The sequence below is a fragment of the Anolis carolinensis genome, chromosome 2 (genome assembly GCF_035594765.1).
Source record: "Anolis carolinensis isolate JA03-04 chromosome 2, rAnoCar3.1.pri, whole genome shotgun sequence".
Taxonomy (NCBI): domain Eukaryota; kingdom Metazoa; phylum Chordata; class Lepidosauria; order Squamata; family Dactyloidae; genus Anolis; species Anolis carolinensis.
The window spans coordinates 311,650,809-311,666,824 of record NC_085842.1 but is presented as its reverse complement, the minus strand read 5'-3'; the positions used below and the strand labels follow the sequence as shown (position 1 = coordinate 311,666,824).

Sequence of the window (16,016 nt, the reverse complement as noted above, 5' to 3'; positions counted from 1 at the left end):
CATTCATTGTTTATCAGCGAAGCAAAGTATGTTTCTTCTGCTGATGGAATCTGGGGCTATAACTCCGTAACTGTCATTACCTCAAATATTAGTGTCATTGCCTCTATAGGAAATAAATCTCCTTGCCTCCTCTTGTTTGTTTACATGAGACATGAGGCTATAAGTGCTAATATCCTGTGCTAGTCTTCTACAGGGATCCCTTTCAATCAGTATTTGTGGTCTAGTTTGTTATCCCACAGTGGTTTCTGTGGAATGAAATAGTATTCTCTTGCCAACATGTTTGAGGAGCCCTTAAATACTGTCTGTCTCAAGCTGGGCATTAGGTTAATTGGAGATGCGTTGAAGGGTTACAGCTCAACCAGAATTATACTTCCTGCATCAGTCAAGTTGGGGAATATTGCCTCTGCGGTAAAACACAACCTAACCACAGATTGGCACAGTTGCTTGTGTGCTTACAAAACTTGCAGTACTTAAGGGCTCCTCAACCATGTTGGCAAGAAATTGTCCTCCTTTTAAATTATTTTAAAATATGACATTGCCTTTTCTAATCCAGCGTGCCAAAGTAATCTCAAATGTTATTGAGATTGAAGAGGAGTAAAGCATGGACTGCTGCCATACGTGGTTCTGGATTAATCTGGTGAAAAATAGTTATGGAATAATAATGGCATTCAACTAATGGGGAGGATTATATGTCTATGGCATTCTTCATTTTCAAAATAAATGTATTTATGGTCATGTAATATGTCAGTGGTGGACTGATGCTGTTTTAGTTACCAGTCCGCATTATACTATATACAAATTTGTATGTAATGGAGCAGAGAAGATTAACTTTAGTCGCTTTGCTAAGTCTCAGAGTACAAGTAACACTTTTTAAACAGTGTCACAAATCCATAGTTTTGCCTACTGCAACTCTAATCTATGAAACAATATTTTTCAAATAGTGGCTGGTAGCACCAACTGAAGTCTGCTTCTAATATGTAATGGCAAACCTCATAACCTAGAACAGTTTAAAGATGCTTGGCCATCTAAGTTGCTTTTTTTGTTTTTTGTTTTTTTAACGTAAAATAATTTATGAAAATCAAAACAGACGTCTCTCTTACTAATGCCAGAACTTGAGTGACAGTTGGGAGACAATATATTAGCATGTTATTGAGCAGTACAAATCCCCTTTTTTGTTTCAAGTATTAGTTGAAAGATCTAGTCCCCTCCAAAAAAAAATATCCCTGTACAAATCAAAAAGCATCCAATGAAAATATAAGATTCAATTTTTAAGCTGTACAATTGAACATTAATTGGCTAAAATGTATTGGTTTGTTTCAACCAATAGTTTGGTCCACATTTGAAGACATCCTTTAAGTTATTCTTTTCTTTTCTTTTTTTGCTTGAACTCTTAGAAAGTTGGACTCTTGGGATTCCAAATTGTGTCTTTAAACTTTCATAAGGAAATCCAGTCCAAGAGAAGCCGGGATGTGGATGGAGTCCATGGTGAGAGAGGAAGGACTGAATGGGAACAAAACTGGAAACATGAACTTGAAGTCCAGCAGCAGCTGCGGAGGGTCGTTCCGCTCTTGGAGAAGCGCCTTCGAGAAACAGGAAAGGGAGAGGAGAACAAGTGGAAACTCATCAGGAAAAAAGCAAAGTATGTAGCAGCCCAGTTTGAAACAACTCTTCTGTACAATTAAGGTTAGCTGTTGTTTTAATAATAATAAATATTTATATCTTTTTTCTCCCTAAGTGGAACCTAAAGCGTCTTAAAACATTATATAAAAGATAATTCAAACAATCTACAAATGTAAAACAACCTATAAAAACAAATTTACAGTAAGAAATAAACACACTTAAAAACATTTGCCTAATACAGTTATTGCAGGCAGCTCAACAAGACCATCTCAGATAAAGGTGACAAAAAACAACATCCAGTCTGTTTTGATTCCATACATTCCATACACTGGGCCAGTCCTGTTTGTTATTTGATGTCTTATTATGGTGGTGGTTATGACCACATTTATTATTATTGCTGTTTGGTTACTATTTTTTATTACAGGAAGTGTGAGTCTTCTTACCATATGTAATCCAATCAAATCAACAAACAAAATTAGAATATATAACCAGCCTTAATAATATAAAACCACACCGAAACACCAGCAGGTTGGGAATTTTGTTCTATGGTTTCCAGTCATAATCCACAACAACACTCTGGATCTCTTGGTATGCTTCACTTCTGTTTTAAGTAAATAGCTTTTATTAATGTGAACCGTTCATGGCAGCTCTTTTGCTTACATCCTGGAAGTATAGGCTGGCTTTGCTATTCCAGGATCAAAGCATAGGAGAAAGACCATTCAATACATTCTCCATTTGTATTGAGAATATTTGTAGAGAGAAAAACCTCTTTTGGCGTAGTTGATCATTAATCATCTTTTTTTAAACTTCATTATTTCACAACAATGTATCTAATTTGAATGTCTTATTCAAGTATAGGATCTGCTGATTAAAGTATGTTTTTGTGTAATTTAATAAAGTTTAAAATACTTAATTATTGGTAATGGTCAATATTTGATTGAGCAATTCACCATTTTGAGAGGTACTGGTCAAATGTCTAACTATGTTGAGTCTGATCTACTGTTTTACAGTTAAGCCATTCTGATGAGCATGTGGCCTCTTAAGAGGGCTTGGTGTGGGAGATTTGGAGTTGAAAACCAAACATTTGCGCCAAGCAAATCTGAGATTTCCAACCTGTACAATTCAGGCAAAGTCTGAAAAGACGTACTTGTTTTTTTATAGATTTGTTCTATTTCTACAATGCACAGAACCACAAAGTCCTCCTAACCCTTTGCAGTATGTAATACTCTCTCTTTGCTCAGGATTTGGGGAGCCATTTGAGAGGAACAGAGCTAACATGGGCCTATGTTCTAGTTCGGCTCAAGCAGCTTTGTATGTTTCTGTGGGTAACATTTCACATAATAGATGCCAGCAGTGGCAGGGCAAATGCCTTCTTTCCATTTGAGATGCTCAGTTGCAATTTTTTCGTAGCCACTGGATGTGATCCGAAGTTGAGACTAGGCTTTTGAAATTCTGCATGTTATAATAATAATAATAATAATAATAATAATAATAATAATAATAATAATAACAACTTTATTTTTATACCCGCCTCTATCTCCCCAAAAGGGACTCAGGGCGGCTTACATGGGGCCAAGCCCGAATAAAAACAATAACAATATAAAACAATAGACAAAAAACATGCACAATTATAAAAATTTAAACATTAGCCAGTAAAAACAAATGACAAGAGCTAATAAAAACATGGATTAAAATGGAGAGGTTGTAAAAGTAGACTGGGTAAGGTACACCATATAAATATTGTAAACATGAGGTGACTGATAAAGTGCTGCAAATTCTTGGAAGTGCAAATTGGGATGGGAATAGACCCTGTGTCTTTATCAAGGAATGGTACAGGAATGATCACAGATACAGATTGCTATGGGGATGAGCAATCTTTAACTAAAGGCCTGAGTAAAGAGCCAGGTTTTCAAGCTCTTTTGGAATGCTACCAGGGTGGGGGCTTGCCTGATTTCCCTGGGGAGCGAGTTCCAGAGCCGGGGGGCCACCACGGAGAAGGCCCTCTCTCTCGTCCCCACCAGCCGCGCTTGTGACGGAGGTGGGAGCGAGAGGAGGGCCTCCCCCGACGAACGAAGAGATCGTGCAGGTTCGTAGGGGGAGAGGCGATCACTAAGGTAGGAGGGTCCCAAACCGTTCAGGGCTTTGTAGGTGATCACGTGCACCTTGAATTGGGTCTGGAAGGTGAATGGCAGCCAGTGGAGCTCCTTAAGCAGGAGGGTTGACCGCTCCCTATAATTAGCTCCAGTTAGAAGCAAGGCTGCCGAACGTTGGACTAGTTGGAGTTTCCGGGCCATCTTCAAGGGCAGCCCCACGTAGAGTGCATTGCAATAGTCCAGTCTAGAGGTAACTAAGGCATGGACCACCATGGCCAGATCAGACTTCACGAGGTAAGGTCGCAGTTGGCGCACAAGTTTTAATTGTGCAAAGAATCCAGGTCCCTCCCATCTTTCTTTGTGGCAGAACTCACCTGAACATTTCTTATGAAGGCTACAGTCACTCGCTCTTCAAACTCATTAACAGGAGTGTAGAGGTTGAGGATTTTTACAATCTGCAGAGGAAAAATAACACAGGGATTTAATAGTGAGCAAGAAAGAGTGGTGTGAGTATACCAGAATATTGTAGGCTCCCCTTGGTGCTTTTAACACAAAGATCGGATGGCTACCTGTCGGGGTTACTTTAGGTATAGATTCTTGCATTGACACAAAGTTAAGAATGCAGTCAGTGCTCCGCATTTGCAGGGCTTTGGGCCACAGGACCGCCACAAAAATGGAAAAACATAAATATTATAACCTCCCCCTAAAAACATAAATGCTGCAGGCTCCTTTCCCACCAAAGCCCAGGTCCTTCACTCTCTTTTGCACCTTCTCAGTACAAAGCTCTGCCAGGTTTGAAACCTCATTCCCTCCAATCTGCTTCCTTGCCCCATTCCCATTCCTCTATCACTATTCTCCAAGGTGCTAGAAATACAAAGCTGTACTTCTCTCTCAATGGAAGGGAGCAAACTTACATTTTTGCCATGGGTTAATGCTATGGAATTCTGGTTTTTGTAGTTTGAGGAGAGTCCAGCCCTCTTTGGCAGAGAAGGCTAAATAACTTGTAAAACTACAACTCCCAGGATTCTATATTATTGAGCCACAGAAGCTAAAGTAGTGTCCAGCTGCATTAATTCTATAGCATTGATACATTTTAGATTCAATCATAGAATCAGAGTTGGAAGAGACCCCAAGGCCCATCCAGTCCAACCCTATGCCATGCAGGAACCCACAACCAAAGCACTCCTAATAAACCTCCATTTAGCCCAAAGCTCAGTAATAATATCAAGCCAATCAAGTCTCTTCCATCCTGACATAGCTTTGATATATGGTTAATGGGCAGGGGGTCTCTCTGGCTCTTATTTTTTGTTAATCCCTTTGAGTTCATAACGGGAATAAACACTCTCTTCTCTCTTGGTATCTAACCTGCTGCATAGTGAGGGAAGTGCATAAGGAGCAAATTGCTTCGGCATCTTCAGAGGTCTTCTTTTTCAGCTGTAGGAGCTGTGCGGCCTGGATCAGAGGCTCCAAGGTTTTGGCAGCTCCGCTTTGGTGCAGGTTCTTCCCTCGCAGCCATTCCTCCAGCTGGCTGATGTTAAACCTGGACACACACAAGATAGCCGCGAATGACCAAAAAAGGTAACAGTTTCAAAATGGTAAACTTGCTTCTGAAAGTTACTGGGAAAATTTGAGTCCTGTTAACACGCTCTAAATGCAGTGTGATCCAATGGCAAAACAAGATACACATAAAGTAGTTCTACCATGGATCACAAGGTCTGTGCTGATCAATACCTGAATTTTTGATAGGCAAGAATATAATAAAAAACAACTGAATTTTCTGTTTAAACTTGGGAATCATCTCCAAGATATCATTATGTACATATATGCAAATGTAAGTATTCCAAAAGCTGAAACACTTCTGGTCCCAAGTTTTTGGCTAAGGGATACACAACCTTTATGGTTTATTCTGGTTCTTATTATTAGAAGAATGCAGCATCACATGATGGCTTACATGTGGAAACGAAACATCATGGATCAACCCATGAACTGTTTTTGCTTGTTTCAAACGCACGACTTCACAATAAAAACTTTTGATGTGGCTGTCTTGCACTGAGTCATAGAGTGATTTAAAAATTAACTGACCTACATGAAGCTACAAAACGGATGTCCATGAATTAGCACCACACTTCAGCCCATTAGAAGCATGGAGTTGGAAGAGACCTCAAGGGCCATACAATCCAGCCTCCTGCCATACAAGAATACACACCCAAAACAGTCAACTTGGCTACTTATCTATTGCTTCCCTTACATGAAATTCCTGCTTATGACTGAAGAGTAAACTGGTAGGGCTATGCGACTGGTATATTGTTTTTCCAACTGGAAGAGGAAGAGACAACAGTGGCAGCTAAGGGCCCTGCCACACAGCCATATAACCCAAAATATCAAGGCAGATAATCCACAATATCTGATTTGAACTGGGTTATCTGAGTCCACACTGCCATATAATCCAGTTCAATGCGGATTTTATAAAGCTGTGTGGAAGGGGCCTAAGAGGCAAAGAAAAAGGAAGAGACATAATCAATTTTCACCTTCAAAAGCAATGGAAATAAACGGCACAGTTGGTGGTTTTACCAGTGGATGCAGAGGCAAAAAGAAAAGAGACGCAGAGGCAAGAACTAAGGTTCTTTATCATCTTCACCTCCCTCTAAAACAGCCAAGCTAATGCTAAATTTTGACATAACCTGGAGCCCAAGATTCCAAATCCCCTGCCATGAAAGAAGGTCCGATACATCTTCAAATTTCATCCCCGCTCCCCACTACTCCAGACCACGTTTCCAACTGAGACCAGCACTCCCAGTATCCTCACCAGATCTATTGGTGGTGCCCCTTTTGCCACATATTGGTTTGGTAACTTTGGTGCATACAGAAAAGCAACATATAGAAGCAAAACACACACTGTGCAGGCCTTGTATAGGACCGTGAACGGAGTGGCGGAGTAATCCCTCATCCTGAAGCCCACCTGAGTTGCATCCCTGTGCTCCAGGAGCAGACGTCCTTCCTCAGCAGGAGGTTGTTGAGGGCCACGGCATTGATCATGTAGAAGAGCTGCTTGACCACCTGCTGGATGATCTCGGGGTCAAGGCCCTGGTCGTACATGGTGCTGTGGAAGGTGTTCAGCTGATGGATGATAGCCTCCAAAGTGTAAGAGTTGTCAGTGTTCTCCATGCTAGAGCTTCGTTTCCGGTAGCCCATGGGCTTTATGCCTGAGAGGCTCTGGATGCTTTCGTTTTCCAATACGGCAGTCACTGAGAAGGAAAGAAATAGTTTTTGAAAGGCAAACTAGATCTTCCAAGGAAGTTTAACTCAGCATTTCTGCATTCACCTGCTTAAAAGACCCCATCCATTGCAATGGTCTGCTTGTCCCTGCATCACTCCTTTAAATTATAGGTGACTTGCATTTCAGTCTCATAAAGAGATACTAAGAGGCTCGAGCAGTCATAGGCTGTAAAATTGTAGAATTCATGCTGTTTGACACCACTTTAACTGCCACAAATACTATTGAGTTGTGGAAGTTGTACTTTGTACTATAGAATAGTGAGGTGTAGTTTGGTGAGGCACCAGTGCTCTTGGGCAGAGAAGGCTAAAGACCTTATAAAACTACAACTCTCATGATTTCATAGCATTGAGTCATTACTGTTAAAGTAATGTCAAACTGCATTAATTCTACAGTGTAGATGCCCCTCTAATTGCAGGATATGGGCAGCTCCAAGGGTGCAATATGCACAAAGAGTTGTTGGAATTTCACCAAATAATAAGAAAGATTTCCTTTGCCAGATTAACCTCCCTGCTGTTGACATGAGCAAGATCGTTTTGCCCAGTATTCCTCTTTCATCAGCGTCTTGGGAAGGATTAATTAGCTAATGGCTATAAAGCCATGAAATACGTTTGGTAATAGGATGAACTCAATTAACATACTGTAAAAATTACTAATACCTCTGCATGGAATTGTAATAAATTTATACTATAGGCTCAGATTCCCTTTTTGAAAGAGTTACAGAGAAAGATTTAAAACACAACACAGAGCGTGAGAAAGATGACCAGCAGCAGAAGTGGCTCATGTCTCGAAAAGAAATCAGAAGAAAAGAGCAGTCTTCCAAGTGTTAGACTGAAAATCTTACCATCCCTCGGATATTGTCTAGGTCTGACTTAACCTGTATTGTATGAAATTCACATCTGAATTTCACTGGCACTGAATCTGTATCAGATGCCTGGAAGTATCCATCACAGATTCATCTTTGAAAAGTGTCATGGATTTTCAGTTCCAGTGAGATTCTTTCTGCACAAAGCTAATTGCTGTCTGAAGCTGATTATTTCAATGGCTGTGTTGAACTTTTTAATGTATAAAACATTCATAGTTATCCTTGAAGCATTTAAACATTATTTTAACTCATTTTTGTCATGGTTCATATGTGTGTGTTTGTATGTGCTTTCAAGTTGCCTATCCATTTATGGTTACACACTTTAAGTTTCATGATATTTTAACATTGTGTTCTTATTGGAACCTGTTTTTAACTGTGTTTTCAGCCAATTTGGAGAAAACGATTGGATACAAATTCAATCAACCCATACATTTTTCCAAATAAATAGGTTCAAAATAATAAAAAGTAATACCCAAGCTGGTTTTACAATGGTCACAGTTCAACAAAAAGAGTTTTCTTTGCAAATAGTTTTGAAATGAATGGAAAGTGACATTCAGGTCATTGGACACATTTTTTAGGGATAAAGACCTTTTGCTGCATTTTTTTCAGGCCATAAGGAAAGTATGCATTATCCTCAAGTGAACTATTGGGCTGAGTTAAATGCAGATGTTAGTATCTCACCTATCATGGGCTGCAAGACACCTTCTGCAATTTTAATGAGCTGCTGGTAGATCTGTATGGAGAGGTCGCTTAAGACCTGGCGATACTCAGTGAGGTCGAAATTAATCAGGCAATGCTCGTTCTGTTTGGCAGTATTCTGGGTCATAAAACCCTAAAGAGAGAAATACAGAAATTAAAAATGGCTTGAGCTTGTCTTCAATCCACCACACATCTTAATTATGACATATAAGGAAAAAAACAACAGAAGTTTGCAAATAACTGGGGTTTTTTTCCTTGTATTTCAGGTCAGGCCAGACATCAGTAATACTCAATTTTATTCTAGCTGCAGAGAAACATGTTACAATGTTGCCATTTAAAAATAATTTGTGGACTTCACAGTTCATTATGGTTGAAGTATCCCTTATGCCACGTGTCAAAATTAGGGCTGTGGGCTGAACAACATCATCATGTGGCCCAGCAGATGATAACTCCTGTATTCATCACCTTTAGACATCATGACTAAAGCTGATGGAAGTTGTAAAACAGTAAACTGAAGGCTGCAATTTGTTCCATTTAGTCAGGAGAGTGGGATTTGCATTTAGATACAAGGCTTGTGGGTATGATGACTGGTTTTACAGTGTCCTTTAACCTGTCCCTCAGAGTCACAAGTGCTGTTGGGTTGCATTTCTCATCATCCCCCGTCCACATGGTGGATAATCCAAAATGATAGTTCAATAACATCTGGCGACCAAAGCTGTGAAAAGCTAAAGAGCATCGACTACGATGTAAATATATATATATAGTTGGTCCTATGTATCCATGATTCTCTGTCCATGGATTCAATGGCCCTTTGAAATGAACTATAAGTAGGATGTGGCCCTTGATGAATATGGGTTTGACACCACTGCCTTATGCGAATAATAATGATAAAAATAATACTTTATTTATATTCCAGCCTATCTCCCCAAGGGGACTCAGGGCGGATCACAAATGCCGTTTGGACAGAAAGGACAGAACCAACGGAAAGGAGGTATGTCGTGTCAGCGTTCACCTTCAGCGCCTTGGAGGTTGTGCTCGAATCCAGCCACAGGGGAGTGCCGTCACTCCATCCTCTATGACAAAAAGACATCAGGACTTCCTCCTTCCTTTTGGTCACCAGGCATTTCCTGGTCTTTTTCTTTTATCGTGTCGTAAAATACCTCCCCTGCTTTGTTAGCGATACCTATTTTCTCTACTTACAGCTCTAAGCTGTTTTCGAACTGCTTAGGTAAACAGTGAGCTGGGCTGACAGTCGGGTGCTTACTCCAACCCGGGCTTTGAACTGGCCACCATTCGGTTGGTACAGTTTATTGCTGCTGGTGATTTACCAGCTATGCTAAAGCCCTGCCCCTTATGCAAAATGCTTGGGATCAGAAGTGTTTTGGATTTTGGTTTTTCTGGATTTATGGAATTTGCACATACTTTATGTACATAATGACTTGGAAGACTTGGGAAATGGGATCCAAGTCGAAACATGAAATTCATTGATGTCCTATATATACCTTATACACATTCCTGGAGGTAATTTTACACAATATTTTTAAATAAATTTGTGCATAAAACAAAGTTTGTGAACACTTAATCAATAGAAAGCAAAGGTGTCACTATCTGTGCCACATATCTGGAAGATTTTGGAATGGGATTTCATGGCAAGGGATGCTCAATTTAGGTAACACATTGCCTGTAACTACCTACCTGTTTAATATTAATTTTTAGGTGCACTTGACAGACTGTTTTATGCCATAATAAAAAATCATCCAAAATCATTAGCATCAAGAAATGTTTATAGAAACAACAAGCAAACATAAAATACAATTGCATCACTTAATCCTTGTAAAAGTAATGAAGTTGGTAATGCTGTTGCACAGAAAATGAGTTTTTGGTAACTTTGTTTTTCTGTGCAACAAAATTACCCACTTTCCTACTTTTACAAGGATTAAGTAATGTTTGCAGGTAGATTTGGAGCCATGTCTTTTGCTAGATACGAAGCCATTAGCCACAAGCAGGCCCACACTTCCCATTGAAATGCTACTAAGCTTATGTTGGTTAAAATTCTTCATTTAAAATATTATATTGTTTTTTCATGTTTTTTTCCCTTGTTTCCACACACAGTGCTCTCACCGCATCTCCGCTGTACTGCTTCAGGCAGTGAAGAAGGCGACAGGTGTTGGCCAGCCAAAAAGATGTCATTTCAAAATCATCGTTATGTTTCTGCAAGGAACCCAAAATAAATAATGAGAAAGAATAATGTAAAAACCTCTGTGTTGTATTATTTACTTGCACAATGGAAATAATCAGCACTCTCACTTCCAATTTTGCTTGAGCTCAATTGTTTGGAAAGAAGTGGCAAGTCTCAAAGGTTTATGTACGTCAGGAGAGGATACAATATGGAGGAGATATAAGTAATGCTGTAAAAACAGACCAAAAGACCAGGATAATCCTTGGAACATCATCATTAGCTGGACTGCAACAGAACTTGGCCTTTTCTTCACATGGGAATCCTTCAAAAACATTGGCTTTATTTTTCAGTCTCTAACAAAAACTGGGTATACAGTTTCACTACAATGGCGTGTTTGTCTTCTGCAGATTTCATTCAAAGGTCTCTTGGAAACAGACTACAGGCTCATGCTGGGGGATCTAGAGATTCCTAGAGAGGTGTTATATTGGTTAATTTTTTGATATATAGTTTTCCCACTTTTGCAGGACTCCTGTGCCCCTAACCCCAGTAAATGTATAGGACTTGCTGTAATTGTGGAATCTAACATTTTTTAAATATAAGGCAAAGACCTTGAATTGAGGTTGTTCTAACTGAGCCTAGCTCTAAAAACATCACTGGGTGCTACTTGCAACCTTAGTTTTTTTTTAAATGGGTCCCTCTGGATCTCCTTTCTTATCCTTAAAGGGAAGCTTTGTATATTGGTGTAGTAGTTGTCATTTTAAGTGCATTTTGGGGCCCTGAAGCATGTTTTCACTCTATATAACTCCTCTCCTGAATGCAAAAAAGATCGGAACAAAGCCTCCCCCTTCCCTTCTTACCTTTAATACTTTCTTAATGCCATTGATGGTGGAGGTGAGTAAGGAATGTACTTTATGATCATCGTTGATGTAATCTGCGTGCCTGATGCACATGTACAGGATATAAGCGGGAAGACAGGGTACTGTAGCAGATACTGTCTGAGGCTTTAAATCTGTTAAGAGGAAAGAGAAACGTTCAATGAGTGTCTAACTCGCAGCATAATTATATAAAGTATAATTGCATACATATATACGTATAATTATATACATACTCCCTCCAGTAGCAGAGACAGTGTAGTTCTATAGATCAGTTGCTAGGACCTTCCAACAGCCAACTGGTTGACCACTGTGTACAGAATGTTGGGCTATATAGTCTTTTGGTTTTATCAATGTATAAATATGTGAAAGGGTGTCATAAGAGGGACCAGGCTTGTTTTCTGCTACTCTGGAGACTAGGGCTCAGAGCAATGGATTCAAATTGCAGGAATGGAGATTCCACCTGAACATTAGGAAGAACTTCCTGACTGTGAGAGCTGTGCAGCAGTGGAACTCCCTGCCCCAGAGTCCAGTGGAAGCTTTTAAACAGGCTGGACGGGCCTCTGTCAACGGTGCTTTGGCAAGAGGTTGGACTAGATGGCCATTTGGTCTCTTCCAACTCTATTCTATAATTCTATATGGCTTTTAGGTTTCCAACATATATGGAACACTTGCTGCCTAAACCAGGGCTACTCAAAATTGTGGTCTTGAAATGATTAAGTAAATGAATTTATTTACGAATTTGGGAATGTTAAGATAAGTGTTCTCTGTAAGTCTCCAATGCGATTCTATAGTCAACTTTTGCTAGAAGTTGCATCAGAAAGTGACCAAAGGCTCAGACTGGAGGCATGAGAGAATAATTATCTATGATATTCTGTGTTCTGCTTTGACCAGAATCTCATTTGTTTAAGCCAGGTAAGAAAAAGAGTTCCAGATTATATATGAACATTGTATTATACAAAGAGCCCTGGAACAGATTGATCACTTAACACGCAGGCCTAATGTATTACTAACAAGCCTGCATCACTAGAACAATCTCTGAGAAACTGCTAGGAAATCTCAGAAGAGCTTGAAAAATACTGATAGAATTAGGGTTAACCAGCCAAACAAAAGCAATGACCTGTAATGAGATTTTTGATGATGAACTGCTCATCTTCTTTGAAATACTCCAGCATTCCTTGGAAATCTTTCTCCTTCCTTTGGACGGTGACTTGCCTGCTGAGTTCGTGCTGCTGTTTTTCAGTTTGTATAACGGCTTGATCGGCTGTGAAATGCAAACAGATTGAAGGCTCTTAATTTTTTATACACCAAACGAACACTGTTATCAATAATACAATAATATTGTTACAAGGCTAATCTAGTTAAATTTAACAACAATGACAAACCCACATTGTTAACATCTCATTCCAAAATAATGAATGCTTACACTGATGTGCATGGGTGAAGTTCATGTCTAAAGAGAATGTAATGAACAGGTACAATACAGTTTCAAAATTATCCTTATTTGCCTTGTAGGTTTTTAAAAGCAGCTTTTCTAGTTTCAGATTTTACATAATTTCTAGCTTCGTATTTATTTATTTATTAATGACATTTATATCCCGCCCTTCTCACCCCGAAGGGGACTCAGGGCAGCTTACAAGTTATTGGTACATAAATATATTATATTATTGGTATAGCACAATATAAGTATTATATATTACTATATTGTACTATACCATTATGTTACAATATTATTAGTAATATTACTTACAATAAATATACAATTTTAATAGTGTATTATTATTATTATTATTATTATTATTATTATTATTATTATTATTATTATTATATTGTATTACATTATAATACTATTATCAATATTATATGTATATCCTCTTTCCGCAGGGACCTGAAATCATGGTTGTTCCAACAGGCCTTCGAAAAATGATTAGTCTCAGTCCTTACTTTGGCCACCAGTTAGGACCCTGCCTTGCACTTTACTTACTCCCCCCCCCCCCCCCCCCCACGAGACCATTTACTACCCTAGTTCTTATAACTGCTCAGAAGGCCTTGGAATCGAGTAGTCAAGACCCTATCCTGGCCACCAGTTTTTGCACTTCACCCACTAATGATGTTTGTGTTTTAATTCTGATTATTTTATGATGCTATGATGTTTTTGGGGCTCGTTCCCCATGTAAGCTACTTGAGTCCTTTGGGGAGATGGAGGGGGAATACAAAAATAAAGTTATTATAATATTATTATTATTATTACTTCCCGGCCCTATGTTACTTCAAATAGTGGCCTTGGCCCACCCTGAAATTCATCCAATTGAGTAGTACTTGGAACTGTATTTTAAATATGTTTGATTGTTTTTTAATAGTAATATGTTGATGTTTTTAGTCTGGCTATGTTGTATGTTGTATGTTCTATGTTGGTCCTTTCGGGGAGATAGAGCGGTATACAAATAAAATGTATTATTATTATTATTATTATTATTATTATTATTATTATTATTATTATTGGCACAAAGACACAGTGTGACTCAGCAAATGAGATATATATGCTGGATTTCGTATCACAAAATCACAAGTCGAACACTTCGCAAGCATTTAGGACTGTGTGATGTATTTTCGGATGATGCGTGCAGTAAGGTGGCCTTTTGCAGCTGACAGATTTTGTCAATGTTTATTGTTTCCAAATGCTGGCTCAGATGTTTTGGCATGGCATCCAGTATGCCAATTACCACCGGAACCACCTGTACTGGTTTATGCCAGAGCCTTTGCAGTTCGATATTATTATTATTATTATTATTATTATTATTATTATTATTATTATTATGTTGTTGTTGTTGTTGTTGTTGTTGTGATGGAATCTCCTTCTCCACAGTTTTTAAAACATAGGCTGGATGGCCATCTGTTTAGAGTGCTTTGACTGTACATTCCTGCAGGCAGAATGGGTTGGACTAGATGGCTTTTGTGGTCTCTAACAACTCTTTGATTCTGTGATGCTATGATTTGCGGATTGTGGATTCTTCTGAGCATTCAGTTCCACTTAAAAGTATTGCGAGATCTTTGTGTATCAAATTTTTCATGTATACCTTCAAACACTCACAACAAGGTTGTATCAGATTGAAGCTGCATAACATTAAAGTCTGAATACAATACTACAAAATCACTTAACAGATAGATTAAAGCTGCATTTTTCAAAACACACTGAAATGCTAAGCTAGCTTTAATGGTTTGGTGTCCTTGGAGAAAACTGCTTTCTACAAGTGATATGCCACAAACGTTACAACTGTTTAACTGTTTAGAATTGAGCCAGTGAATTATATTTTACCCTTGTAAAGAAAGATGCCCTAAGCCACAACTTAATATAGAAGTAAAAAGTAGTTGCATTGTTATTGTGTGAACTTTCCTGTAATTGTCTTATCGGAGAGGATAAACAGTGCGGTACCCACTGCCATATGCTGCAGTCCTGAAATTTGTTAAGTTGATGGATATAAAGACACAGTGCAAATAATGCAGCAAGTGTCAGGTTGATGCATGTAAATTACATTGACAAGAACCATCTGTGCGGTTCCCCCCATTCATTCAGCTTAATTTCATTTAATGACCAGCTTTCTGAAACCATTCCGGAGGATCAAAGCCTGCCGTGGCTAATAATTCTGTCTCAAGGCACCAAAATAAAAAAGAATTAAAAGGCTCCCACACTTGTGTTCTTTCCATGGTGTTTCAACTCCTTACTACAAATGCAGAAGGTTCTCTTATGAACTAGAACTTAGGCGAGAAGAACCAGCAGGTGGAGCATTTTGCCTTTTTATAATAGGATTGCAAAACCCAAAAGAAGATGGTCCCGGGAGGGAGAAAGGATGGGGACGGGAGGCCACAAGGAGGCACCAAAAGAACTGTTTAAGACTTTCTATCTATTCTTATGGACAAGAGGGCAAAACTGAACATCCAGGACCATCAAAATAGCTGGAGGCAGAAGGGGAAGTGCAGAGAGAGGAGCGGCTGCAGTCAGCCACGTTCCCCTGCATCCCCAGGACGCCTCTTCTGAGCTACCAAATGGGTAACTGAAGCTGACTTTGACCCTTATGGCTCCTGACAGGGCCTTCCTCCTGCTCCCTTTCTTCTTCCAGTCAAGGCTTTGATCTACATCTTTAAAATTAGATGAACTGCTGCAACCTCACTGAACTTTGCTTTTTTGTTTGGTGTAAAAGTAATGCCAGCTTTTCAGTTACGTTGGGCTCTTTAAAACTCACTGGGGTTCCTTCACTGAGTTGGAAAGATAGTTTTAGATAGTTCCACCAGTCACAGAATTGGAAGAGATCTCAATGGTCATCCAGTCCAACCCCTTTCTGCCATGAACATTCGAACACTCCTGACGGATGGCTATCCAGCCTTTGCTTAAAAACCTCCAGAATACGAGACTCTA

At 39.2% G+C, this 16,016-nt stretch overlaps 1 protein-coding gene and 1 long non-coding RNA gene across 5 annotated transcripts in view; one reads left to right on the top strand and one right to left on the bottom strand.

Annotated features, from left to right (window-relative positions):
• LOC107982332 (uncharacterized) overlaps positions 1 to 16,016 on the top strand; it is a 190,252-nt gene that overhangs the window by 6,551 nt on the left and 167,685 nt on the right. Inside the window, exons 2-5 of the long non-coding RNA XR_010003652.1 lie at positions 1,395 to 1,683; positions 5,148 to 5,291; positions 9,468 to 9,542; positions 10,664 to 10,800. This is a non-coding gene — a long non-coding RNA (uncharacterized LOC107982332). The remainder of the gene's footprint in view (positions 1 to 1,394; positions 1,684 to 5,147; positions 5,292 to 9,467; positions 9,543 to 10,663; positions 10,801 to 16,016) is intronic.
• myo5b (myosin VB) overlaps positions 709 to 16,016 on the bottom strand; it is a 355,668-nt gene continuing 340,360 nt past the window's right edge. For all 4 annotated transcript variants that reach the window (XM_062972559.1, XM_062972560.1, XM_062972561.1 and 1 more), the window contains 8 exons: positions 12,723 to 12,866; positions 11,588 to 11,739; positions 10,673 to 10,762; positions 8,534 to 8,684; positions 6,673 to 6,958; positions 5,079 to 5,253; positions 4,088 to 4,168; positions 709 to 1,580 (listed from right to left, as the gene is read on the bottom strand). In XM_062972559.1, coding sequence (XP_062828629.1) covers positions 1,428 to 1,580; positions 4,088 to 4,168; positions 5,079 to 5,253; positions 6,673 to 6,958; positions 8,534 to 8,684; positions 10,673 to 10,762; positions 11,588 to 11,739; positions 12,723 to 12,866 — 1,232 coding nt within the window. In that variant the 3' untranslated portion in view covers positions 709 to 1,427. The remainder of the gene's footprint in view (positions 1,581 to 4,087; positions 4,169 to 5,078; positions 5,254 to 6,672; positions 6,959 to 8,533; positions 8,685 to 10,672; positions 10,763 to 11,587; positions 11,740 to 12,722; positions 12,867 to 16,016) is intronic.